The following is a 27244-nucleotide window of genomic DNA, read 5'->3' as shown; positions in this document are numbered from 1 at the left end:
ATTTGATAGATATCTCTTACTCCCTTCGACGGATTCAATTGCTCTCTTCAGCAACATCGTTTATTATGCTTTTAGAACAATATGAACAATTTTCATCAGTATTTTATTATAACTTCCATATAAACAATGAAGTAAGGTCACCCTTTATTAAGGAAAATGCTGAACATTTCACAGAACACTGTTTTTATTATAAAAATTGTAAAGAAGATAAGATATATAGGATTGTACGAGAATTTTCTCAAAAATAAATATATGCCGAAAATAAGTGACCCTCAACATCAAATCACTATAACTTTCGTTTCCCTCGATGAAACATTTTCGAACTCACGAACATTCTCCTTCAGGATAGCATAGTTTTCGAATTGTGGGAGCAAAATAATTGTCACTTTTTCATAAATAACGGGTTTCAGACACACCGTGACACTGTTGCAGCGAACCCAAAAAGAAGCCGTCGTTGCGTGACTGTCGCTCACTTTTCCTCACGCGCTTGCAATTCCAAAAACGCGCCAATTTTGAAATTGTCCCAAAAATGGAAATACCGCGTATTTCACAGTGAATAATGAATGATAATTTATCACATTTGACCGCCCGTTGGGAAAGGTTTCGACCTTCCTCACATACGCCTTCAAGTTTCGCTGCCGAATTCGATTTTCCGCGAGGTCTTTCACTCCCCGCAAATGAGCCAAACAACAAAACTCGATCCGATAAACTTGCTATCACTGAACTACATTTGGGGTAAACTGTTTTGCACGTCTGGGGGACGACTCCGTGATTGATGTTACGCGATCACTTCGCAGAGCTCGGAGAGAAACCGAACCGCGCACAGTTCGCTGGCTAACTACTAGTTGAGTAACTGACCGTTTTGAGTTGGGTGATTCCGATCGCGACGACGGTTGAAGAAAAACTGATCGGACGCAACGCGCTTTTGCTTGGGGACCGCGTGGTGATCGCGATATGCAGTGAGAGGCTGTCGGCTGTCGGAGTTGCTCGCTGAGACGTATGGCGTCGTCGGCTTATGATGCAGACTGATGTCGTTGGTCGTCGCTGTTGCGTTGAGGCGAGGCACAGTGGCGCATGATCGGTTAAAACATGGATGACCGCTTTGTAGTTGCTACTCCGTGATTGATCAAAATAATAACTTCGGTTGCCCAGAGATTTATTGAATGAGACTTGTAATTAGCTACCAATTCTTAAAGTATGCAAATCAAGAGCTTCGAAGTTTCAAAGTCAATAATGGTGCCGGCCACGCCCATCGGGGAAGGCAAGGAAAGTTAGTTAGACAATCATTGTTACTAGAGACTGAGTATACCTCTGCATCTCCACAGTTGTCATGGAAGTGATATTTGGTTAGTGGAATAAGGTGGTGATAATGGTGATGCGATCCAGGATACATTCATGCCTTACCGGATTCCCAATACGACTCGATTATGCATTGCATGCCAAACTAGTGTGCTTCCGGTCCCATCGCTCGCTACCACTGGAGCAAGCATCACAATTCTCGCATAACTTATGATCTCGCCATAAAAGCGATTGGTAACCATGTGTGTAGCGCGTTGTTTCTGAGCATTTGAATGAATTTACACGTTATTTGACAACGCTACGGTGAAGAAAGGATCATTCTCTACCTGCCAGTAGTGTTGGTATGAATGAATAAGCATTCATTTGCCTAGAAACAACAAGCTACACACGTGGTTACCAAGGGCTTTTAGGGCGTTATCTCAGATTATGCGAGAATTGATTAACCAAACACTATTCAACCTGGAAAAATTTTCTCTACAAAATCAAGATTTCAATTAGAAAACAACTTCCAGCGTAACGCTTTTTGTAAGAAAATATTTTAATTTTTCTATGAGCAGTAACATCTGAAAGATACCCACCCACCCCCTTCAGCGTTATGAAATTTGTGAATGTGCCCATATATGTCAATCGATTTATGGTGAGGCTTTGCCCAACCTTTGCTTGAAGGCGTGCCACTGTGCTAGGTAGAAGATGTGGGAATTCAGTAGCATAGAGAGTGAGAGTGGTTTGTGCATTCGGACGGAACTCCGACGGACGCCTTGTGGATGCATTGCTCAATATGAATGGTTGCAAACAGTGTTTTGTTTTGATTTGCTTTTCTATGGAAGTTGGGCTAAAACGGCAAAAAGAATGCGGTTTCGAGATTTGTTGTACCTACATTATTGACGCGGCCGTAAATTGCGGTGCCCTCGGAAAGGTAACTATGCCGCAAGGAACAAATCCGAAAAGTGAATTGAATGGCAGTTGGACTTTGTTGGAAACGAGTGTAAAATTAGATTACATTTCACTTCGATGCCTTTTTTTTAATTTCTCTATTAGTATTATTTCAAACATTACATTGATTTCTTATACTTAGGTATTCTGTGTTATTAGACAACACTTTCATCCTAATTTCGTAAAGCAAATTTAAGATTTTGTTTATTTTGTTAACAACATATTACATTTCATTTGCCGTAGCAGTTCAGATTGTTTACAGGTTATTTAATTCACCTGCTTATAAGAGAAAAAACACGTTTTCAATTTACTTAGCCTAAATATATAACGCAATATTCGGGGCAATAGAAGATTGTAACGATTTTTGCTTGAAATTATTAATTATTTTATTTGACATTTGTTCCAATGTTTCAACATTGAATATTCTATGTAACTCATTGGTACTATACCAGGGAGAAAGATTCAGAATCATTTAAAAAAATTTATTTTGAATTCTCTGCAGAGCTTTCTTCCTGGTATTACAACAGCTAGTCCATATTGGTACAGCATAAAACATGGCTGGCCTGAAAATTTGTTTGAATATCAAAAGCTTGTTCTTAAATGACAAAGTTTTGATTTTCTATCAAGAAGGGAATAGAGGCATTTTATTTAACATTTGGCTTGAATGCCCTCAATGTGATTATTGAAAGTTAAACTCTTATCTAGCATGAGCCCTAGATACTAATCTTCATCTGACCAATTTATTGGAACCCCTCTCATCGTGACAACATGTCTACTTGAAGGTTTTAGGTAAAGAGCTTTTAGTTTATGTGGGAATATTATTAGCATTAGGAGAAATCTTCCATTTTTGCCAGCATGAAGAAAATACATTCAAACATTTTTGCAATCTACTACAGATGACATCCGCAAACAAGGATTTTTGACTCAGGTAACTCAGGTAAGTCAGATGTGAAAATAGTGTATAATATTGGTCCTAAAATGCTGCCTTGAGGAACATCAGCTCTTACAGGAAGTCTTTCAGACCTGGAGTTCTGATAATTATCCTGAAGTGTACGATTTGACAGATAACTTTGAGTTATTCTAACAATGTATGTTGGAAAATTAAAGTTCTTAAATTTTACAATCATGCCAAACACTGTCGAATGCTTTTTCTATGTCTAGAAGAGCAAGTCCAGTAGAATAGCCTTCAGATTTGTTGGAACGGATCAAATTTGTTACACGTAAAAGTTGATGAGTAGTCGAATGTTCATGGCGGAATCCGAACTGTTCATTGGCAAAAATTGAATTTTCGTTGATGTGGACCATCATTCTGTTCGAAATGACCTTTTCAAAAAGTATACTGATGGAGGAAAGCAAACTGATTGGATGATAGCTAGAAGCTTCTGCAGGATTTTTGTCTGGTTTTAAAATTGGTACAGCCTTGGCATTTTTCCATTTGTCAGGAAAATATGTCAACTGAAAACATTAGTTAAATATCTCAACTAAGAATGTAAGCTACTTTCTGGAAGTTTCTTGATGAGGATGTAGAAAATTCCATCATCGCCAGGAGCTTCCATATTTTTGATTTTTTAAATAATAGTTCTCTCTACTTCCAAATCAGTCTTCCAAGAATTGTCGAAAACGATCTCTTGATTGAGAAAATTTTCGAAGTCCTGAGTAACTTGATTTTCTATTGGACTAGTAGGTCCTAAATTAAAATTGTGCGCGCTTTTAAAGTGCATAGCAAGTTTTTCGCAATTAGTAATAATTTGTTTTCCTCTTTCAATGCAGGTATTCAATATTTTAGATAATTTCCAAAAGGGCATAAGGCCAGGGTCCAATTGAGAAATTTTATTTTCAAAATTTTTGTTTCCTAAAGCTAAGTATGCTGTTCCGCTCAAGAAAAGTAAAAATGTTTGCCCGAGAAATGCTCAAGAAATTTCCTACAGTAAGCTCCATTTGAATTGACATTTCTTTTCAACTGCGTACTGCGATTGAAGAAAAATGCTTTTCTTGAACATTTCTTGCAAGAAATTTCCCACGCATCGAGATAGGCGATTACTTTTCTGTTGAAGTGCATACTTCGCTTAATTGTGCAAAACCATTCTTGATTTCTTTCTGCAAATCCTGCCATATGATTTTTATAGCAGGATCGCGAGTGCGTTGAAATTGCCTTCTCCTCACGTTTTTATGGCAGATCAAGAGTTTAAGATCATCGTCTATAATCACGGATTCAAATTTTACTTCACATTTTGGAATAGCAATGCTCCTGGCTTCAACAATGGAATTTGTTGAAGTTTCAAGAGCATTGTCAATATCAAGTTTTGTTTGTAAAGAAATATTAACATCAAGATTAGAGTCAAGGTATGTTTCATATGTATTCCAGTCGGCTCGAAAATAATTTAAAGTGGAGCTGATAGTAACTGGGACATAATCAGAATCACAATCAGCATGAGTAAATAATTGGCTACATATATGACTAGAGTCGGTTAAGACCAAATCAATAGTAGAAGGATTTCTAGAAGAGGAAGAAAACGTAGGGCTCTCAGGGTATTGAATTGAGAAATATCCTGAAGAGCATTCATCGAATAAAGTTCTGCCTTTGGAATTACTTTGAGAATTATTCCATGACCGATGTTTATCATTAGTTTTGACGTCAATTTTCACAAGTCAGTTTGGAGCACATTATCTTGCTGTCCAGAGCATTGAAAAGGCAAATAGGCAGCTATGAAAATATATTTACCAAGCTGTGTTTCAACTGAACAATGATTACAACTCCCCCAGTTAGGATCTTTTTTAAGTTTGGATCTAGGTTTTAAATATGTTTCAGTAGTAACTGCTATATGTACGTAATTAGCTGTAAGAAAATTAAACAGCTCGTCCTCTTTACCATTCAAGGAACGAGCATTCCAATTTAAAATATTTAAATTTTTATTTATTGGATCCATTAGAAAAAAGTAATCCAATAACAATTTGATTAGTAAATTTTACACCTACTTGGACTGCTTCTGTCATAGTGGTGGCTTTGAACATTGCATCAATCATTAGATTCAATTGTTCAGTTAGAAAACTAAAATCAGAGGCAGATATATCACTTGAAGTGGGTATATTTGATGATTTTCCGTTATAATTTTTAGTAGACGAAGATGTTACCTGTGGCGGTAGGGTTTTTTTTTCATTTGATTTGAAGCAACAAGAACGGGTACTCGTAGTATGAAAAGGGAAGGAGTTCAAATTACCTGCTACGATATCGGATTTTCCTTGGGTAGATACATTCGAAATTAAAAGATTCGAACGGCTACCTGACGGATTGAAATTAGTTTGTGAATGAGCATGATTATGATCTTCCTGATGGGTATGATTCATGATCAAGCGATCGTTAACTGAAAATGAGCATTGTTCGATACTCTACCAGGCAAATTCCGGAAACGACCGTTATCGTAACGGATATTATCCTTCATCTGCCTGGCACGAGCCTCAACGACTCTCTTGCGTGAAGGGCATTCCCAAAAGTTAGCTTTACGAGGGCCCTTGCAATTGGCGCATTCAAACTTTCTGGTATCTTCTTTCACAGGACAGACGTCCTTAGCGTAAGAAGAACCTCCGCAAATCATGCATTTAGCATCCATGCGACAATTTTTTGTACCATGACCCCACTTTTGGCACCGACGGCACTGAGTGGGGTTCTGGTAATTTCCTCCAGGTTTCTGGAAATGTTCCCATGTCACACGGACATCGAAAATAAGTCTAACTTTTTCTAAAGCTTAAATATTATTTAAATCTTTTTTTTTTTGTTAAAGTGAAGTAAATAATATTCTTGCGAAAACTCTTTCCGAATAATGCCAGATTGGGTTCTCTTTTTCATAATGATTACTTGGACTGGGGAAAATCCAAGTAAATCATTTATTCCATTTTCGATCTCTTCAGGTGCCATATAGTCACTTGAGAGACCTTTCAAGACGACTTTGAACAAACGTTCAGTTTTGTCGTCATAGGTAAAAAAAATGTGCTTCTTCTCTTCAAGATGTTTGAGAAGAAGTTCGCGATCTTTACGAGTTTCCGGCAAAACGCGACAGTCTCCTTTCTTTGCTATTTGGAAGGAGACCTTTATTCCCCTAATGGAGTTCAAGATGCCCTGCCTAAATCCCGCAAATTCGTAACAACTGACCACGATAGGCGGCACGCTATGCTTCCTTACTTGAATTGAAGAGCCTGGGCTAGAGGCTGCTTCGATTTGGTGTTCGGAAAATTTGTCTAGAGCGTCGAACTGATTGCTCATTTCGATGCAATTATCAACATTATCCATTGCATCTTTGGAAGAAAGTTCGGATTCCGGAGAAAGGTCCGTTCTTCCATTCTTGCCACGTTGAATGACAGTTTTAAATCCAACTTTTTTAGAAGGAAGTTGTGAATTCAGAGATTCACCCTTCCTTTTGTTTGTAGTTGCAACCATGTTTAGTGAATAAACGAAAGAAGACGAGACCTCCTAAGAGGTTCTTTTCCCAAGACGGTGTCCAAGAAGGATTACCACCGCTAGCTTTCGCCAACGGGTCCAACGAAAAATCGAAGGCACGGGTCCAAACAAGAATTGTAAAGGGATCAATAGTAGAAAAAATAGCACTTAAAAGTACTATTTTAGTAGCATATTCGAAGTGCTTTGACGACACTCACCCCTATCACCGAAACCATGAAGGGAGTCTTCATCCCATAGAGCTCCGCTCAAAATTGAAGAATTTTGGGATCGATTTGATGTTTTCCAACAGGTACAACCAACTTAAGACTTCATAAGACTCTACCAAAGATCCGGTAAACACACTGAACAAGATAGGTGTTTATAAAATCAGTTTTCCTCACTGCAACAAGGTCTACGTTGGTCAAACAAAGTGGTCTCTCGAGATTAGATCTTTAGCGGAAATAGGAAAAGTTCAGAAGACGATAGACAAGGGAATGACATACGATTTCGAATCTAAGGTGGCAGAACATGTCTTTTCAGAGGGCCATACAATTACAGCGGCGGACATCAAAACTTTGCGAAATGTTTCTTCACCTTGGAAATTGCATGTGGCGGAGAGTCTAGAAATTTGCAAACAGGTACCTACGACGCTAGTCAACAGACATCACGGAAACCACTAGCTGGTGGTGACCAATCAATTAAGTTTTCAGCTCAAACGGGTGTTCGGTTCTTCAGATTTGTGCTCTTGAAAATTTGAAAATTGGCTTCGATTCATCTTCACCTTAAATTGAAAGTGTCTACAAAAGGGGGAAGGGATGTACCTAATAGATCTTAAATTTTAAGTTTCTAAAAAATGGATAGGGAATAATGATTGTACGATGGTTTTCTTCAAGTCGAGTCTAGTACACGACACTGAAGACAGCCTTACAGTTGAGGTCGAAATACGCGTATCGGTCAAAGGTTCAGGTTTTCATCTACTTATAGGTAAACAGCTCGAAGATTTATTATCATCAAAAGCTTCTTCTAAAGACAAAGTTTATATTTTCTGTTAATAAGTGGTTACAGACATGTAACATATATGTTACATTTGGCTTGAATGCCCTCAATGTGATTTTTGAAAGTTAAATTCTTATCTAGCATGAGCCCTAGATACTTAACTTCATCTGACCAATTTATTGGAACCCCCCTCATCGTGACAACATGTCTACTTGAAGGTTTCAAATAAAGAGCTTTTGGTTTATGTGGGAATATTATTAGTTGAGTTTTGGAAGCATTAGGAGAAATCTTCCATTTTTGCAAGTTTGAAATAAAACTATCCAAACTTTTTTTTGCAATCCACTATAGATATCACGCAGGCTTCGTCCTTTGGTGGACGTTTGATACTTAGTCAGTAATACTTTCCCTCAAGCGAGCGTGGGTAAAAGAGGAAATATTCTACCTTTTCCTTTCTAATCTTCCATCCACGTGAGGCCTAATCATACTCACTTACTCCTTAACTTAATTATCAACTTAAATTCATCATCACCTGTACCTCATTAACACGACTTTTAACATTCAGTTGATTGTCGGTCAAAATAAATAACTTCCTCATTACACCTAAGTGCACATAGAACAAGGAAGAGGTTAAGCACCTTCCATCTGACCTGACACAGAACAAGAATAGTGGCAAAAACAAAAATGCGACAGCTTTACTTTACACTTGCTCAAAAAGTAATGTAGCTTCAACATGAAGCTAATCGTAGCTCCGAGCCACTTGCCTTGATCTCGTTCCATCCAACGCCGGTAAGTTCCGCTGGATGTGGCTTAGCGTAAGATGGGGCAAAAGTTCGACCTTAAGGGAACAATCACCATGTTTTTTGCAGAAAAAAACTATAACAGTTGAATAGAATAAATACCAATCAGTGGACCTTCGACATATTGTTTGAAATTGTGCTGAACTATTTTTTGACAAAATATTAACCTATTTTTGCGATAGGCCTAGCTACACCCGTACATAAAAAATCGTACATTATATTATTTTTATTTTGTTCCATACAATGACTGTTCGATCGAAAATTACTATTCACGTCTAAAAACAACAAATACCCATAACTTGTCCAAATTTAGATAGATTTCTCTAAATTATCTCACTTGAATAGTTATCAGACCATTATGAAATTCATAACATTTGTTTTGAATTTAGCTAGAAATCAAAAGAAAAAATTTAACCCCACCTTACTCTATAATTAAAATTACGTTGGTCACACTCGTACTGCAACGCACCCAACACACGCATCAAGCGCCAAGGAAAAAAAACGTTCATTCATTACAACGTTCATGGTTCAATTCAAGTTAGAGACCATCCGAATGTTTGCATTCAGCAAGCATTAGCTCCGAAAAAGAAATATCTTAAGTTAGAGGCAGAGTTTAGCCTAGGTAAGTACGAACCAGTTCGACTTCGGGAGGTGTGATCAGCAAATAACAAGGCGTTGGTTGTTGCATCAGCTGCGAAGGTTGAATAGGTTTGCTCGGTTTTTATTGTTTTATATATTCGATACTTTCGCGCGATCATCTGGCAGTCTTCACCCTGGAATGGGATATTCATCTCTGAGCGAGAAGTTTCTACCCTGGGCGTATGGTGGGTTCATGTTGGCATTCAGGAAGTAGAGGCCTCGGGTTCTATAAGAGAAGAATAATATAAAAATATGATAAAAATATATAATAAAAGATAAATTAAATTGAATGTATGCTGAAAACTGTTGATGAAGCGATATAATGTAGTTAACTGTTAAATGAGCACTTTTACAGATTTCTGTCAATTATGTCAGAGTTGTCATTTTCAAAATCAAAACGTTTCCATTACGTAAAGATATTAGCAGACCGGAAATCAAATACAGTCTCTTTCAGAAAATCTTTCCTATGAAGTCGCAGAAATTATCATGAACGGCCGTAAGTCTCCATTACACCATGGCAATTCTAATGATGGGCTTTTCACTTCTATGTCACTCTCCTAGGTTACATAATTTGCTCTGCTTGCACAGCGTTTACCTGTTGATTCCTCAATGAATGTGAAAGGGTCTAGGAAATACTGTTGTAGGCTAATGTGATGAATACAATGTGATGGATATAAACGAGACTGTTTGTATTAAACTGATGCTACAGACCTGAACTAATGCAAACAGCGGTGTAAACAGGGGAGTAAGATGTTCAGGTGTCACCATTATACTTTTAACATTTTTCATTGTCCAATAAAAAAATCCCGTGGTGGGAGGTTTTCCCGTTTCGGAAATCCAGATTTCAGGTTTTGGACAGCGATACAGTATTCACCAGTGTGGGGTTGTGTATAAACTACGTGGTCATATTTTTGGATATCCAGACAAAATGCTGGGAATGGCGTACCATTGATATCTCAAAGAATAAAACAGACCCATTGTGTGGTCCTTAGCCTCTTGCCCAGCAACTCATATACCTTACTCCTCGTGGTACTGGCCGGGGTACGAGCACCAGCACAGGAACGTCAACGAGAGAATACGGACCAGAACAACCGGCATAGACCACAGCGACCACAGCGATTGGAAACTCGGTACGTGGAACTGCAAATCTCTCAACTTCAGCGGAAGCACACGCATACTCTCCGATGTACTGAAGATCCGCGGTTTCGATATCGTAGCGCTGCAGGAGGAGTTCTGGACGATTGTGCTACTTTTCCCCGAATACCAGTTCCCCGAATAACCCGTTTCCCCAAATGCCATTTCCCCGAATGAACCGTTTCCCCGAAAAGTGGCTGCAGTTCAAATATGTGCTAGAATAGTTTTCAGTGGCAAGATGGTGAATTAGAAGGAACGATAAGCAATCAAAAGAAGGAGGTATTTGGTCATTCTCGACAATACACATGTTGCCAAAAATGCTGAGAACGGTGAATCGCCAATCAAATAAAGAAGGGTGCATATCAGATGACCAGTACGTTCACCACCCTGAAATGTATAAAGATATGATAAATATTAGTAACAAAATTTTTTCGAGCTATTCGGGGAAACGGGATATTCGGGGAACTGGCATTCGGGGGAAATGGATTTCGGGGAACTGACACTCGGGGAAAAGTAGCACAACCGTGCTGGACAGGTTCGATGGTGCGAACGTTTAGAGGTAATCATACCATCTACCAGAGCTGCGGCAACACACCTGAGCTGGGAACAGCTTTTATAGTGATGGGTGATATGCAAAGGCGCGTGATTGGGTTGAGGCTCAAAGGCCGGTTCTTCAACTTTAGCATCATAAACGTGCATAGCCCTCACTCCGGAAGCACTGATGATGACAAGGACGCATTTTACGCGCAGCTCGAACGCGAGTACGACCGCTGCCCAAGCCACGACTTAAAGCTCATTATAGGAGACTTGAACGCTCAGGTTGGCCAGGAGGAGGAGCTCAGACCGACGATTGGAAAGTTCAGCGCCCACCGGCGGACGAACGAGAACGGCCTACGACTAATAGATTTTGCCGCCTCCAAGAACATGGCCATTCGCAGCACCTACTTCCAGCACAGGCCACTAGTACACCTGGAGATCACCACAGCAGATGGAATCACAAATCGACCACGAAGTGATCGATGGACGGCACTTCTCCGATATAACCGACGTCAGAACCTATCGTGCCGCTAACATCGACTCTGATCACTATCTAGTGATGGTGAAACTGCGCTCAAAACTATCTGTCATCAACAATGAACGGTACCCGAGCAAAGTTGGGTAACAAAATGATAACAAGTTGTGATAACTAGCATTTGATAGCATAGTTTGTTTTCATTTTGGTTGAATAAGCAGGCAACATAACAAACGTGATAACAAAAGTTTATACTAAAGATATCATATAAATATCTCATTATGTTATCATTTGAAACACATTGATAACAACTTTTGTTATCCATCCAATTTCCCTCATCGATAACTCATTATGTTATCAATTAGTTATAAAGATCGAATTATGATAACAAACATTTGACGTCATTCACCCGTCGGTGGCATCCTCGAGCTGACAGTTCAAACCCGTTGATAACAAGAGTCTTCGTATTGATAACAAAAAATAACAGAATGAAATCATGATGTACATCTTGTTATCACTATGTTATGCGGTTGTTATTCGACTTTGCTCGGGTATCGACGCCCGCCTTGGTATAACTTAGCGCGACTGGCCCAACCGAACGTCGCCACCGCATACGCGCAGCATCTCGAGGTAGCGTTTTCGGAAGAGGGTGAGTTTGACGAAGCCCCTCTTGAGGACTACTAGAGCAACATAAAAGAGGCCATAAAAAACGTAGCCGAGGTACGTGGAATGGAGTTCAAGAAACGATTGGTTCGACGAAGAATGCAAGCATGTTTTGGAGGAGAAGGATGCAGCGCGGGCTGCAATGCTGCAGCATGGAACGCGACAAAACGTGGAGCGTTAAAGAATGAAACTAAAGCAGTAAACCCGCCTATTCCGGGACAAAAAGCACCGCCTGGAAGAAGCGGAATGTGAATAAATGGAACAGCTGCATCGTTCACAAGAAATGCGAGAGTTCTACGAGAAGCTTAACGCATCCAGAAAGAAAAGGCTTCGTGCCGCGAGCCGAAATATATTGAAATTTAAATATTTTTATCTGTGTGCTGTGAATACCAAGTCCCAACGCATCACTTGTTCATAGATTGTAAAGCGGTTTATGATAGCAAAATTGTAATAGTGTAAATTGTGTATTAATTTCAGACAAGAAATGGAATTTCTGGTAGAATTACTGAAAGAGTTTTTGGATGAGTTCTTAAAGGTTTCTCTCAACATACTTTTTGATAAGTCACAGGTTGTATTTTAACAAGGATTTCCAAATAAAATTATAAGGAGGTAGATTTTTATAGGGACCGTTGAAGGAATTAATTTAAAAAAAACTTGAGGGATTACTGAAGATATCCGAAGGAAAACAACTTGGCGAAGGTGGCATTTTGGGCTAACACTTGGAAGGAATTCTTACTAACTTTCCATATTGTTTTTTGCTAGAAAAACTTAATCGATTGGAGTTGCTTTGAGACGAACTCAATGTGAAATTTTGTTGAAAGATTCATAGAAATTCTCTGACGAAGTCAAGGACTAACATCTGGAAAAAAAATTAGGAGGCACATCTGCTGAGTACAAGTTGCTTAAGACAAGTGAAAATCGAGCTACTCTCAGGAACGATTTCTGAAAAAATACTGGAAAAATTATTAATAAATTTCTTCGAGAACTTAAAAAATGTATATAGTGGAAAATAAAGAGTCATCTCAGAAGGATTTTCAAAGGCATTTCTGAAGTTATTCGCTATCTGATTCCTTGACGAATTCCTAGATGAATTCATTTTGAAGATAACTTAACGGATGCTTCGCAAAGATCTTTTGAGTTTCATAACAGATTGTTGGCCGGTTTCTTGCAAGATCTATTGCGAACTGTTGATAAAACCTTCAAATAATTCCTGTTCAGATGAAGCAGTCTAATTTTTAGTTGTACTCCAAGGATTTTGTTTTCAATGTATCAAAACGTATTTTTTTACATGAACATGAATATTTAAGATATCATTTTTAAAAGTCATACAGAATATTTACCTCTGTATCGAACTAGTTGATTTATTTTTCTGTCGACCAGGGGGGGAGGGGGGCAACAGCCCTCACACTGCTCCCCTCTGGTTACGACCATGCTTGCCAAACCCTTGGAAACCGAAGTTCTTCTCTGTCTGAGACTCTTATTGCTCTCGATGGTCGTCAAATTGTTCAATCCGGCAATTTTTAAGAGACATATGTTTTGTTTCATGTCAAACAACTTATTTTGATCTTGTGTACACATTTTCAGATGTTGAGCTACCGCATTGAGTTTTAACAAATTTTCGAAGAACTTTTCAATATCAGATTGAGATATGAGATCAAAATTTGTTCGTTTGAGATATGATTTTGAAATTCCCGCATGCCCAGGTATGGGAGCATTTCGACGGACGGACGCGAGATGATCGAAATGTGGAAGCAGCACTACGATGAACACCTGAATGCCGCAAAAAACACAAGCATAGAAGGTCAAGATAGCAAAAGGACGCCATTTAACAGTTCAAGTTAACAGGTAACGGGCCCGGAGAGGTTGGCCGCTTGTTTGCATTGGCTGATGGTCAGAATATGGGAGACGGAACAACTACCGGACGAGTGAAAGCAAGGCTTTATATGCCCTATCTACAAAAAGAACGACAAACTGGAATGAGAAATCTAGGGTTTTCAATCCCGGGAACATTTCCCGGGAAATGAGATTTCCCGGGATTCCCGTTTCCCGGGAAATGATTTTCTGTTTCCCGGTATTCCCGTATTTCCCGGGAAGATCTGTCTCAATGAAGAATTGAGTATCTATATTCAAGTAAACTATCGCACAATTTACATTTCATATCATACCAACAAATGTCCTCACTAGATTACTAATTATATTTTGATGTTTGATGTTTATTGGTGTTTTTTTTTTGTAATCGAATAGTTATTAATGAATGCATATATTTTTGACGATATGTTTTTCCAAGAAAGTTCATATGCAATACAATATAAAGGAACATTCGAGGGATTTATTCCATGATTTGAGTAGGTTTATATACTTTTTATGAGTTCTATATTTTTGTTGCTTTCTATACGAGCTCGGACCTCGTTGATCCATCTCGCTTACGGTTTCTATTAAATGTAACAGTCACAATTTTTAACAAAACACTCTAGTTGGTTTTTATTATAGTGTTCGAAATGATTGATTAAGGGGTCTATTTTATAAGTCGAGTTGATCAAAAACGACTCGACTGGAGTCACTGTCGACCAAAAATTTAGCTCAACATGACTCTGACACTCGAATTATTCGACAGTTGTCACTCTATGTGACAGGATTGATATGGTAGTCGATGGGTGACTTCTGAAATAAGAATTCCTTCTGTGTTCGGCAGTGACTGCAGACGAGTCACATAAAATGGTTCGATTTACAAAATAGACTCCTAAATGTTGACAAGTATTATTTGATTTTAAGATGATTTGTCCAGCATGACCTGATGAAGGCTTTAACTATCAAAAAAACGAAACCAACAGATATTTTTAGATAAACTCACAAATAAGAGAAATAATCGTGACAATTTACTGTTATAAAATATTATATACATTAAATATAAAAAGGGACGAATGAACTTCGGGTTAAAGTCCCTCTCAAATCAAATAACAACAACAACAACATTAAATATAAAAATAATCATAGAACTCCATCAAATTAGCTTAATTTACAGGTTTTTAAGGTTTTCCCGGGATCCCGGGAATTCCCGGGAAATGAAAATTTTATTTCCCGTTTCTCGGGAAGCCAAATCCCGGGAAAATTGAAAACTCTAGAGAAATCTATCGTACAATCACTATCTTGAACGCCGCCTACAAAGTGCTATCTCAAATTTTTTTCAGTCGACTATCACCTAAAGCAAACGTCTTCGTGTGAAGTTATCCAGCAGGCTTCATCGACTGCCGCTCGACAACGGACCAGATTTTTTCCGTGCGTCAAATACCCCAGAATTGACCTGTAGAGCTGTGGAACATCATGTACGAGAACAGCTTTCCTGGGAAGCTCACAAGATTGATTAGAGCAATGATGGACAGTGTGTAAAACTGCGTGAAGACCTCGGGCGAACACTCCAGTTTGTTTGAGTCTCTTCGGCGACTAAGGCAGGGTGATGGATTTTCTTGTCGGTTGTTCAATATTGCGATTGAAAGTGTCATGCGGAGAGCCGGACTTAACAGTCGAGGCACGATTTTCGCGAGATCTAGACAATTTGTCTGCTTCGCGGACGAAATGGATATTATTGGAAGAATATTTGAAACAGTGGCAGACTTGGAAATGTGAAAATATTGATTAGGGTCGGTGTTCCCTTAGTGGACAATCCCCTATAGTCGCACTAGTGGCTTTTTACGGCCGTTTTGCTATAAACCTTTTCAAAACATTTTTTGACATGAAGATCAGGAGCTATTTTCTAAGTACCATTGATACACAGCTTGATTTTGTTCAAAAAATGATCGAAATAATTAGTTTTGCTTCAAATTTGAGTTCCCTTGCGCCTATAGTAAACCTATTGTTCCTATAGTAGCACTACTGAGAGAAACTATTTTTTATTTTACAAAATAATTGATGAATTAAGAACTTTTTTTTACATCAAACGAAAGCTTTTGATCCACACTTTGTAGGAAAAATATAAAAATTTTGTAAACATACGGTTTTGATAAGTATTTCGCCAACGCCGTGATGCTAGTGCTACTATAGGAACAGAAATTAGAAATAGTGCTACTATAGGCACATGTATTCCTATAGTGGCACACGCGATAATAAATGCCAATATTTGAGTTTTCGTAGTTTTCATATTTTTCCTACAAAACCAAGATAAAAAGCTTTCAGATGATGAAAAAAATAATGACTATGCGGCTATTGGTACATCGACCCTACTGAATTATTTGTTGCTATTTCAAGTGAGTCTGAAATTTTTCTACGGATATTCTGATTAAAAAAATAGTTTTCACGAAAGGTAATCTATTCTTGAAGAGTACCGTAATCCGGGGTAATATTTATCATTTTATAAGATATTTCTTGAATATTTCATCCAAAAATGTAAATGTTGTGGGTTTTATATTTTTAAAACAAGTACTGTCACCGACGGCTCGTGACTGTATACTGTATTTTGTTTTTTGAATGATTTAGGGATGTTTACAAAAATGTTTTTTGTGATTTTTTCATTTAGCTGATATGGGATAACATTGATTATCCATGTAAACAACGTTTGGTAATATTGAAAATGTCGTTACTTACATAAATCATGGCTCCTGAAGCCAAATATGATGTCCAAACGCTTACATCTCATTTACTTTTTGAGTTATTTCAAAATTAAAAACACCTCGAACGCCTAGAGGTTGACAATTTCCTAAGGGAATTCTACATTCTTAACAGTAATTCGTTAATGTTGCCAATTTGAACATACTTATAAAAGTTTTGACAGCGGAATCGGTTTTGGCGGTGCCATTTTTAGTGGGAACCGCATATTCCTTGCTCATATCGCTTGCAGAACATATGTGAGACATGAATCTTTGGTAGTGTCATCCTTGACCATTGAAATCATTGCTTCGCAAACTTGACAAATTTACGCATGAAGTTAACACAATTTTTGCAAAAATCTTAAATTTTATGCTTTGGAAATGTTTCATCAACAAATGACGATACCAACTTATTACGAGCTGAGTCATTCCGATCAATGTTACCCCGCTGATCAATGATACCCCAGATTACGGTACCTATAAATAAATTAAGAAATCGCAAATAACAATATTATCACATTTTTTACATACTTCGCCATCTCCTTCTGATAAACCAGCTATCCCAAGTAAGACCACTTACATATCAGTGTCTAACCTATGGAAATTTTGTATTACTGCTGAGAGTTTTTTTAGATCAACCCACCCATATAAACATGACAGATACATAAATTTTCCATAGTCGTATCCTTATCATTGAAAAATGTTACTGGATTATATTTCTAATTGCTTCTGATGGATCAAAGGATCAAATCGTTATCAAGCGTCTTTTCAAACCTATAATAATTATTATATAATGAAGCAGATGTGTGAAATAAATAAAAAGTTTTTTTTTATTTGGTGCACATCTTCGCATGTTAGTTTAATGATCGCTAACATTTCAAATTCATATATTGCTGTTTGCGTTTGACGTGCAAATCTTGTTCAAATGCGTTCCAAACGCGGTAACACAAACTAATCAAAGGATACCTAGCAACCGTGATCCATAACACCGCCAACCTAGCAAAGAAAAGCTATGAAAGATCTTACCGCATTTGGTGTTCCCGCATTTGATATTTGCATTTCAAATGCACACAGCAATATGAAATTGAAGCAAATATTCTTCTGAAATGGTGCACGTTTCCCTGAAGGCATCCAGAGCTGAAAAATATTGATTTGACAAATTCAATGGTTGAATAATTGAATTAAAAAAATATTGATAATTTGCTTAACGTAGGGGGAGATCCCCCAGTACCGGACAGCACCCAATACCGGACAAAGTCGAAAAATTGAGAAATCATGGTCCAATCAAGATGGTGTATTAGAAGGAAAGAAAGCTATAATTGAGACTAATGTTTGCGTAGAATAACATAACCTTGAAATATGTATGCCTTTTTTGAAAAGTAGAAAAGTTTGAAAATCTTAAAAAAAATTACGTATCGCCTTAATTTTGAGCCTATTTAGTAATTATTTCAAATATGAAAAAATACTTTGGATCACGCAAGCATGATCGAACATAATCCTAATTTGATAGTATGAATGTATTTTGTACCATAATTGAACAAAATATGGACAAATTGAAATTTTTGTTAAGCGCCTCCTGTCCCCCAGTTTCGGACTGCTTGATTTGTTTTATGATATCTTTGTAATTATTGCACCAGTGTCTCTAAATACATTCATTTTTCATGGATTTCATCGATCATGGCATCAAACATGCAATAAAATTAAGAAGAATAAACAATCAGAACAACATCGTAAAATGTGCAATTTTTCATCATATATGAAAGAAGTTTTTTGATGGACATCTTGCAAATTAAGAAAAACTCAAATTGTTCTTGTAAATGTTGCAAATGCATTGAATTGGCAATTATATAATATTCCTATAGTAAAAACATTCAATGATGCTCAAATTTACAGAATTCGAGGCATTTCCAGATCGTGTCCGGTATTGGGTGCCACCTTTCAAGATCGATCAATTTGGTACTAATATACATCAACAAAATCGAATGTCAAAATTCATATTTATGTTTTCGAATTTGTTTTTGTATACTATAAAAATGATAAAATTTATCATAAATGGGTAACACGAGCACATAAAACCAATATCTTTCGACTTATGAATTTAGTGGCTTAAGTGTCCGGTACTGGGGGATCTCCCCCTACTTTTTGTGATTGAAAATTTTATTGAACAGTGTTATAACATGCATGCGCTTTATGAAAGAACATTTTTTGTGGCTCTGGGTAATCAAAGAATCGGAAGTTGAATGAATGAATTTTCTTTATTAGAGAGACTTTCAGCCCTTGGCTGGTTCGTCTCTTCTTTCAGGGAAGAATCGAAAGTTTACAATGTTGTGGACTATGTAGATACTTAAATTTTAAACTTATTTGTAAATTGGAGAACCTTATTATGAGTCTTTGTATGGATAATGAATTAATGGAATAAAGCAGCAAAAGAATCGCAATGGCTCATGCAGGTATAAAGATTTTCAATCAGTCATTATTATTGCTCCACAAGTTATTTATTCTAATATTTCAAGATAATTTCATAGTCGTTTCAAAAGTCAGCAAATCTACGGAAACGCATACAAACAAAATTATTGTCACCCGTCCAAATTAAGCAAATACCTTCAAATGCTTTCCGCAGGTCAATGTGATCGATTCATTAAATTCTGCCATCAAAAAGCAACTACATTGTCTTTGAGGTAGTTGTCAAGATCAAGATGACAAATTATTTTTTCTAAGCTTTTTAAACATGTTGTAATTGCCGAAAACACCAAAACATGAACTACAAACACCGAAAGCCCCTGCACGTGCCTTTTCTGGCTCAGCCAATGACCGCCACAATTTTCCAACGCATCAACCATACCCATCGCAACATTAACATCATCATCAATTGCAGCACTGCTAATGTGACTGCGCCCAATAAAAGGAAAAACGAAAACAAGCATCATACAAATGCAGTTTGCACAGCGGACTTACGTGTTCGGCGTATGTGCTCCCATTATCTCGACCATGCTGTCTTCGTTGGCCATGCACAAGCCCAGCATATACAGATACCAATGGGCGCACCTGTACCCATAGAAGCCGACTTCCGTGGCGATCGATTCCGCATAGTATTCCGGCGCCCGGTTGTGATTGCACTCTCCGGTGGTCATCATCGACTGGGCATTGCATCCTGGCTGCTCCACTCCGCCGTTGACGTAGAAGTCCGTGTGTCCACTGGGATGCAGAATTCCTCTTGCGAACACGTCCGTATGAATCACCTGAACAAATTCCGCATCGGTTTGGTCCAACTTGAATTGGCTGGGCGCCGTGATGAAGAGTGGTTTCGCTGGGTCCAAGCCGGTTATGCGTCGCAGTTTTCCCGACTTGAGGTAATTGGCAATCATGCCGGAAGTCTGACCTCCGAGACTGAAGCCCACCACGTGAATGTCATCCAACGAGAACATTCGCTCGCCAATGAGGAAATCCAGCAGCTGGGCCGTACAGTTGGCCACCGTTGGGAGGTTCCGTACCCCTTGGTAGTAGCAGGGTTCCAGCACCAGCGGATTGTAGTCCAGTGAAATAATGTTGAACTCGTCGTAGGCCAAATAGGCGGGGCGAATCGATGTGTTGGGTGCGTAATCACGGTGACCCGTGTAACCATGGATTAAAACGATTAAGGGGCGGTTCGGTACGAATGGAGCTTGTCTTATCGTATCTGGAGTGAACATGCTAAGCTGTGTTGGGTTGTTTTCGGTTTCCCTGGAATGGTGAAAAACAAAATGATCTTATTCTGTGTACTTTATAGAAACTATGGGCGATCACGTGGCCAATAATCGAAAAAAAAATGACTTGTTCCGATAGGTTTTTCTTGTACACCATTCCATAGTAAACATCTCCATTAAGATATTCTTGGAATATTAGAACGAGATCTTTTGTAATTGCAATGATATAGTATATCAAAGTTAGTGTTATTGAGAAAAATCACGAATTTAATGCAAGCACAAAGAATACATTGAGACAAATCATACCACGTAATCGCAATATTTCATTCAGATATTTATACACTGATATACACTCCCGTGCAAAAGTTTTGGTTCACACACCTGAAAAACATACAAAAGTGTTCTGTACATATCTCTGTGACTACACGTCCAAGTGAAACTCTCTAAGCCGCATTCGAAAGGCAAAGAGTTATTCTTACTTCGTATGTATTTTTCCAAAAATATTCTTCGAACTTTGTATACTAATTTTTTTCTTAAAGTTGAGACATTTTTCAAAAAACGCACTGAAAAACATAGCTAATTTCTTCAGCCTTGGATCGACCAAAATTTTAAAACAAGGTGTTATTAGAATCGTAATCTTATATTGTTTGAAGAGACCCCACGAAATTTTGGCGGTAAAATCTGTAAAGTGTTTAAAATCAATGAAACAGTCATCAAGTCATCGTGCAAAAGTTTGGGTTCACTCCTCAGCATAGTGTATCGTGCAAAAGTTTGGGTTCACCTGAACTTACTTAAAACACGAAAAATCTGTGAAATCTCAAACCAATCATGTACGAGCCGTTATTTGCGTTCGAAAAAGCTTTAAACTATTAAAATCGGTTGAAAAATGGCAGAAATATTGACAAATATGCTTGGCGTGCGGCTCAGGTGAACCCAAACTTATGCACGATTCGCATCATACTGAGGGGTGAACCCAAACTCTTGCATGATGACTTGACTGACTGTTTCATTGATTTGGAATACTTTTCAGATTTTTCCGCCAATTCGTAGGGTCTCTTCAAAGAATATAAGATTACGATTCTAATGACACTTTGATTTGAAATTTTGGTCGATCCAATGCTGAGGAAATTAGATATGATTTCAGTGTTTGTTTTTAAATGTCACAACCTTAAGATAAAATTAGGTGTACAAAATTCAAACAATGTTTTTGGAAAAATAGGGAAATTAGGGGCATAATGGACACGTTAAGCAAATGTTCGTTTTAAGACCATTAAATGGCAATGTTTTTAATTTACCCCCGGCTAGTTTTCAAATTTGATGTTAGTACGACGTGCCACATTCATTCATAGTGATAAAAATCATATCATATGTCAGAAAAGCGAGATAGAAAATTGGGTCGAAAACAAGGCTGGTAAAAAGGTATCGGGGCGAAATGAACACCTGCATGAAATTTAGTTATTCCAATATATTCAATGACTGTCAATCACTCCGATATGCAAAAGGGCTCTCCCTCAATCATAATAGCTAAAAAAACCTTTCTGGGTTCGTTACTTTGCTCAAAAATTAGATTCTTCCACGGTCTTGCTTATATGCCAATTTGAAACTGAAAAACATTTTAAGTCAAATTTTGAAGAACAATTAAAGCAAAAAATAAACTTTTATTCCGTCAAACATTTCAAATGCATTACAGATTTCATGCAGTGAATGAACTTTTGATGAAATATGCGTATTATCAGATATTGAGAGGGTGTCCATTTCGCCCCGTATGTTCATTATGCCCCTAATCCCCCTACATACGAAGAACTCTTTGCCTTTCGAATGCGGCTTAAAGAGTTTCAATTGAACATGTAATCACAGATATATGGGCAGAACACTTTTTTATGTTTTTGAGTGTAAAGCTTAATCAAAAAGTTATCTTAGAAAAATAAAATGAAAAGAAAATGTATCCATAAGTTGGGGTAAAAGTGAGGACTAAACTAAACACCAATCCCATACTTTTTAAAAGTACCGTTCTGATTCGAATTCCAGACATTCTACTTGGTAAGGGAAAAAATATTGCACCCAAAATGTTTCATAATTTTCTGTTCAAAAGTTCCTACTTTTAGGGCTTCTTGAAATAAGGAACAGTGGGGCAAGTGGGTAATGAATTTCGTATAGTTGACTCCCACCAAATATAAGCTGTATGCTGAAATTAATTTTTATGTAGGTAAAATTAAAGAAAAAAATACAGAGAAAGTTCTTGAAACAAGTCTTCTTACTTTTAAAGTTTATGGCTTTGAACAATAAATTCAAAAACAAACAGTTATATTCACGATTTCTATTACCTTAAACATTTGTTAGAGCATCCCAATAAACAATAACAAAAGTATCATGTAAACAAAAAGAAATATTCTTGTAACTTAAACTTTCTTCTGTTCAGCTATGTTACTTGAAACGATTCGAGAACATAATAACTGCAACATTTTCAATGTTAATTCTTACATCAAGGGACAGCAATTACATTTCTGCTCTGTAGAATTTCCACCGCTCCTTATTTTTTTTTTAAGAAAGTCGGATATGACGTCGGATAACTCTTCAGAGAAATCAAACGGAATCCTTCTATAAAGTATTTAGATTTTTTTATGTGGATAGACCTATACTCCATTTTAATGTTTTGAACTAGCTTTATATAGACATTCCACGAGATATCCGTGCGTTCTCTTACATTGAAACTTTTCAATCAATGTATTCCTTTTGTTCGACTGTCCGAAGTAGAAATATTAATATCGTAAAGTTTGGCAACTTCTTTTAGAGAAGCTTCATGATATAGCCATGATAATAGTTTCAAACGCTTTGAGTATAGTGCTTCTAGAATTATCAGCACGTTCTGTTGCACTATGATAATTGCAAACCTTGTTTACTTATAGATACCTAGAGAGAAAACACTAATTCAATCTCTAATGAAAATCTTTTCACTTGCCCCACGTGATTAGAAAATTGACGGTGTTTCAATTTAGTTATTATTAGGTCTACTTCGAATTTATTCCTAACCTTTATTTATTGCAGTTTGAAACTGTTAGAGGGGACAAATTAGAAGTGGTACAGAAAATTATTTTCCGCAACTTTTTTCCACTGAAAACACTAATACAGCCATTCCATGAAAAACCGATCTAGTGGGACACCGTATTCCGTGAAAATTTGTTATTTTGTTCCTTATCCAAAATAAGGATACACGTGTTTTTGGATTGTTTGATTACTTGTTTGATTAAGCTTCATTTTTATTTAAAGAAAAAATATAACTATTGAACCGTTCGACCAATTTTTAATCTTTTTGGACGAAATGAAAGCCATTGATTTTAACTTTTCAAGAAAAATAAGAAACTTCACAAAAAATTTTTTTTTACATGGAAAAAAATCATTGATTTCCGTTTTTTCGTGTTTTGAAGACCTCGGGACCAAAGAGGCTATTGCTGTTCTCATTTTTTCTTGAAAGTTCAGAAAGTTTTACGTTTACTGTCAAATTTTCAGCGATGTATATTTTTTAGTTATTGACATATATTTTTTTGAAAATAAAAAAAAAAACAGTCATTTTCCATCGGCACACACTGTAGATCTTAGCGCATTAGATTTTTTATTTTCAAAATAATCATAACTTTTGAACAGTTCAACCGATTTTCAATCTTTTTTTATAGAATGCATGCATAAGATTTTTTTTATTTTAGTAAAGTTTCATATGTTTCCTGAAAAGTCAAAATATTTAGCTTTCATTTCGTCCAAAAAGATTGAAAATCGGTCGAACGGTTCAAAAGTTATAATTTTTTTTAAAAATAAAAATTTTGCAAAATCGCGATTTTTCTGGTCACTCTATTTCGGAAATGGTCACCCTAATCAAAAAATCCAAAAACACGTGTATTCTTATTTTGGATAAGGAACAAAATAGCAAATTTTCACGGAATTCGCTGACCCACTAGATCGGTTTTTCATGGAACGGCTGAATATAAGATTGCATGCCGCTAACTTGTTACGGAGGTATAGTTGACAGGTTAACAATCTTTCGCTCTATTATGCAATAATGGCTGAAATATCTCAGAAATGTCTTACCTATCGTAATGTTCTGAATTGCCTCAATAGTTAACGCATGAGCTAAAAACGTTTATTCACATATTCAGTAAAATATACCAATGACACCCCAACCTCTTTTTACGACCGTTATCGGGGGGTCGTAAAATAAATCGGCCGTAAAAAAATCAGGAATTTAATTATGTTTTTGAAAAATGCAACGTCTAGATGCGGAAATACTGCTTCGAGATATTCGGCAAAGTTGAAGCATGGGTTGAGAACTTTCAAAAATAGCCGTTCAAATTTTTAATATTTTGGTAACAGATGGCAACACTGCTCGATTTTATGGGGGTGTGATATGCAAATACCAAAAATAATCAAGGATAACGATACCGAATGTTCACCAAAGTTGAAGGAAGTGTTGCGTGCCATACAGTCGGCTGAATCACAAATGTTTATGTGGCTGGCAACACTGTTTAAGAAGAATAAAGAAAAGATCAAATCCATAACACTTGAGCGGAACATAAAAATAGAATGCTTAGCAATATAGCAATACTCTTCAACTGTAATCCAGTTTTTCATTAAGGGTTAAAAATTTTGTCGTATCTGGCAGCACTGCTTAAGTGAAATTATGCCACAGGCAGTGTGCATGCAACTTTTGTTTTGCGAATATCTCAGGATCCTGACCACTTAGAAAGATGGCATCTTTGGCAAAGTTGTTCAGTAGCTCAAGGACTATCATTATTCTAGCCAAGAGGTTAGGTTAGAGTCCGCGGCTACAAAGCAAAGCCTTGCTGAAGGTGTCTGGGTTCGAATCCCGGTCGGTCCAGGATCTTTTCGTAAGGCAGCGTCCATTTATTACGTAACGCTAAAATTGGAATTTTTTGGAAAGGATTCTTGAAACTTTTGAATTTTTTTGGAAAGGATTCTTGAAACTTTCCAATTTTTCCAAAATTCTGATATTATTTTGCCGTAAAAATAGTGGTCCAAAGTTACCATTTTGGCCCAATGTTACCCTTAACTAAGGAACATCATTTGTTTAAAAGTTTTCTTTGACGTTGATTATTTTAATTATTCTTGAATATCTTTCGGGGAAATGGGTTATTACGCGAAATATCTTTCCGGGAAATGGCATAGAACCGACTTTGAACAACTCTAACGAGGCACATTTGGGCACGCTGATTTTGGAATCCTATACCCCTAGTGTTCTGGATATTTATGCTAGAGGTTTGGTATCTACTTTAGTTTTGATTTAGATACAATTTAACTGACTTAGATCAATTTCATTTTTAAAGGAGCGCCCTAGCTTAAGCTTCGTTCAACCAATAAGCGTTTCCATGCTATAGAGCAAACTCATGGAGAAGCTAAGTGGCTGACTCTTTTTTCTCCATCAGGCATTGCAGAATTCGCTCTTATTAAAATTCGAAGCACGATCTAATCAGACGAAGAAAAACATCCCATCTGTATCGGTCCATGATCGGCCCCAAGAAGCCCCAAGGATAGAGCGATGAGAAAAACTCATTTCTCTCGCTTAGTTACCATTGGGGGTATGGGTTTTATTTTACAGGCGTGATAAATAATCCCGAAACCTCCTATAGCAGTAGTGCCCAGATTGTAGCTTGTTTAGATGAGTTTTATCGTACACTGTTATCTCACCAACCAAATTAGAGCAGTTACAATAGATGATAAGCAGACTCTCGTGACGTGTTGCGGATCATGATTGTTACAGGAGGCGGTAAGTGAGACATCTTATCAATTTTCTCAGAATTGAACACCTGCTCTCCAAACTAAAGCGTCCCACCCTACCAATTCGGTCATTTTACACCACCCCCATTTTTCAACCAACTTTTCAACACGGGTTACCATAAAATAGCTCGAACTTTGAACAAATAAAAATAACTATCATGGTAATACCTAGCAAATATTGTATAGTTACTGTTAGCACTTCGAATGGCAGTAAAACGTGAATTTTATTAGGAGGAAACGAAACAAATCTTTAATATGGCATTGTGAATTATTTTATTTTAGATAAAGTACGTCGTGGATCGGGAGCTAGTCTCTAGTAGTACTTTAATACACAGTATCCATCTTTTTCTTCTTTTTTATACTTTTTCTTTATTCTTCTTCTGCTGCAGCATTATATTATAATCTCACAATTGTTTTAAAATCGATGCACTAAGCCATTTCCGTTTATTCTATATGTTTTCCTGTGTGTCACATATAAAAAAAACTAGTAGATTTTGAACACCTTGGATTTTTTACGCCTTCATTATGCATTTATCAGGTCACTAAAAACCAAATTAGCAATTTGTTTTGCTTTTCTTCGCCAGAACCACTGAACATGAAAAGTCTAAATACAGGCCAATCCGAAACACAAAAATCTCACTATTCCGGTATATATTTTTGCTACACAAGTTCTTCCTGTTGTTCTTTTAACGCACCTGGTGTAAAGCCAAAAAGTAACATTTTCGTTTGGACATCTCTTTTCCGTTTCAAAACATTTGAAGAAGTTCCAATCTGCAACACTAAGCGAAATTATTCCGGTAAGTATTCCTAGTATCCAGTTTTTCATCATCTTGCTCTCAGCACTTATCACAATCCACCTTGAAGTTGCCAAAGTCAATTCGTCATAACCGTTTAAATTTCATCTTATCGAAGTACTTCATTTCGCGATATCGGTTGGTTTGGTACGCGAATCTTGAAAGTAAACCTCCAAGAAAAGTATTTAGAACATTCTGAAAACCACTTTCCACCATCGAGCAGTCTTATATATCGAAAAGCCGTCGAACGCAAACTGCCAAGAGCCTCTCTTCTGGAGTCTCCACCGAGTGGCGCTATCACTACAGCGTACACCCCCAAGTAAGCAATAACTCATTTTCTTATCAACTCTGTCGCAAAGGCCGAAAGGCGTGTGTCGAACATGGGTAGTTAGTCGGAAAACACAATAATGAGGATCAAGTGCCAAAAGCTTCTTTCCATCGTCGACGCTAATAAGTTCCGCGTAGAACTCCACGTACTGCCAAGTGGCTCAACGCACG

General features: G+C 37.3%; 2 protein-coding genes across 5 annotated transcripts in view; both read right to left on the bottom strand.

Annotated features, from left to right (window-relative positions):
• LOC5572656 (pancreatic triacylglycerol lipase) overlaps nt 1-919 on the bottom strand; it is a 67621-nt gene extending 66702 nt beyond the window's left edge. Inside the window, exon 1 of one of the 4 annotated variants that reach the window (XM_021845137.1) lies at nt 859-919. The gene's annotated coding sequence lies outside the window, so the exon portion shown is untranslated. The remainder of the gene's footprint in view (nt 1-858) is intronic. The other 3 variants (XM_021845135.1, XM_021845136.1, XM_021845138.1) reach the window with 3 other exon arrangements.
• Nucleotides 920-9136: 8217 nt separating this feature from the next.
• On the bottom strand, nt 9137-27044 carry LOC5572655 (pancreatic lipase-related protein 2). The gene is made up of 3 exons (XM_021845132.1): nt 26648-27044; nt 19441-20205; nt 9137-9322 (listed from the first exon to the last, which is right to left on the bottom strand). Exons 1-3 carry the CDS (start codon nt 26779-26781, stop codon nt 9226-9228), a joined length of 996 nt encoding a protein of 331 aa, XP_021700824.1. The 5' UTR covers nt 26782-27044; the 3' UTR covers nt 9137-9225.
• Between the last annotated feature and the right edge of the window lie 200 nt (nt 27045-27244).

Source organism: Aedes aegypti, chromosome 2 (assembly GCF_002204515.2).
Source record: "Aedes aegypti strain LVP_AGWG chromosome 2, AaegL5.0 Primary Assembly, whole genome shotgun sequence".
NCBI classification, from domain to species: Eukaryota; Metazoa; Arthropoda; class Insecta; order Diptera; family Culicidae; genus Aedes; species Aedes aegypti.
The sequence above is the reverse complement of the archived record's forward strand: the minus strand, read 5'-3'. Positions and strand labels throughout refer to the sequence as shown.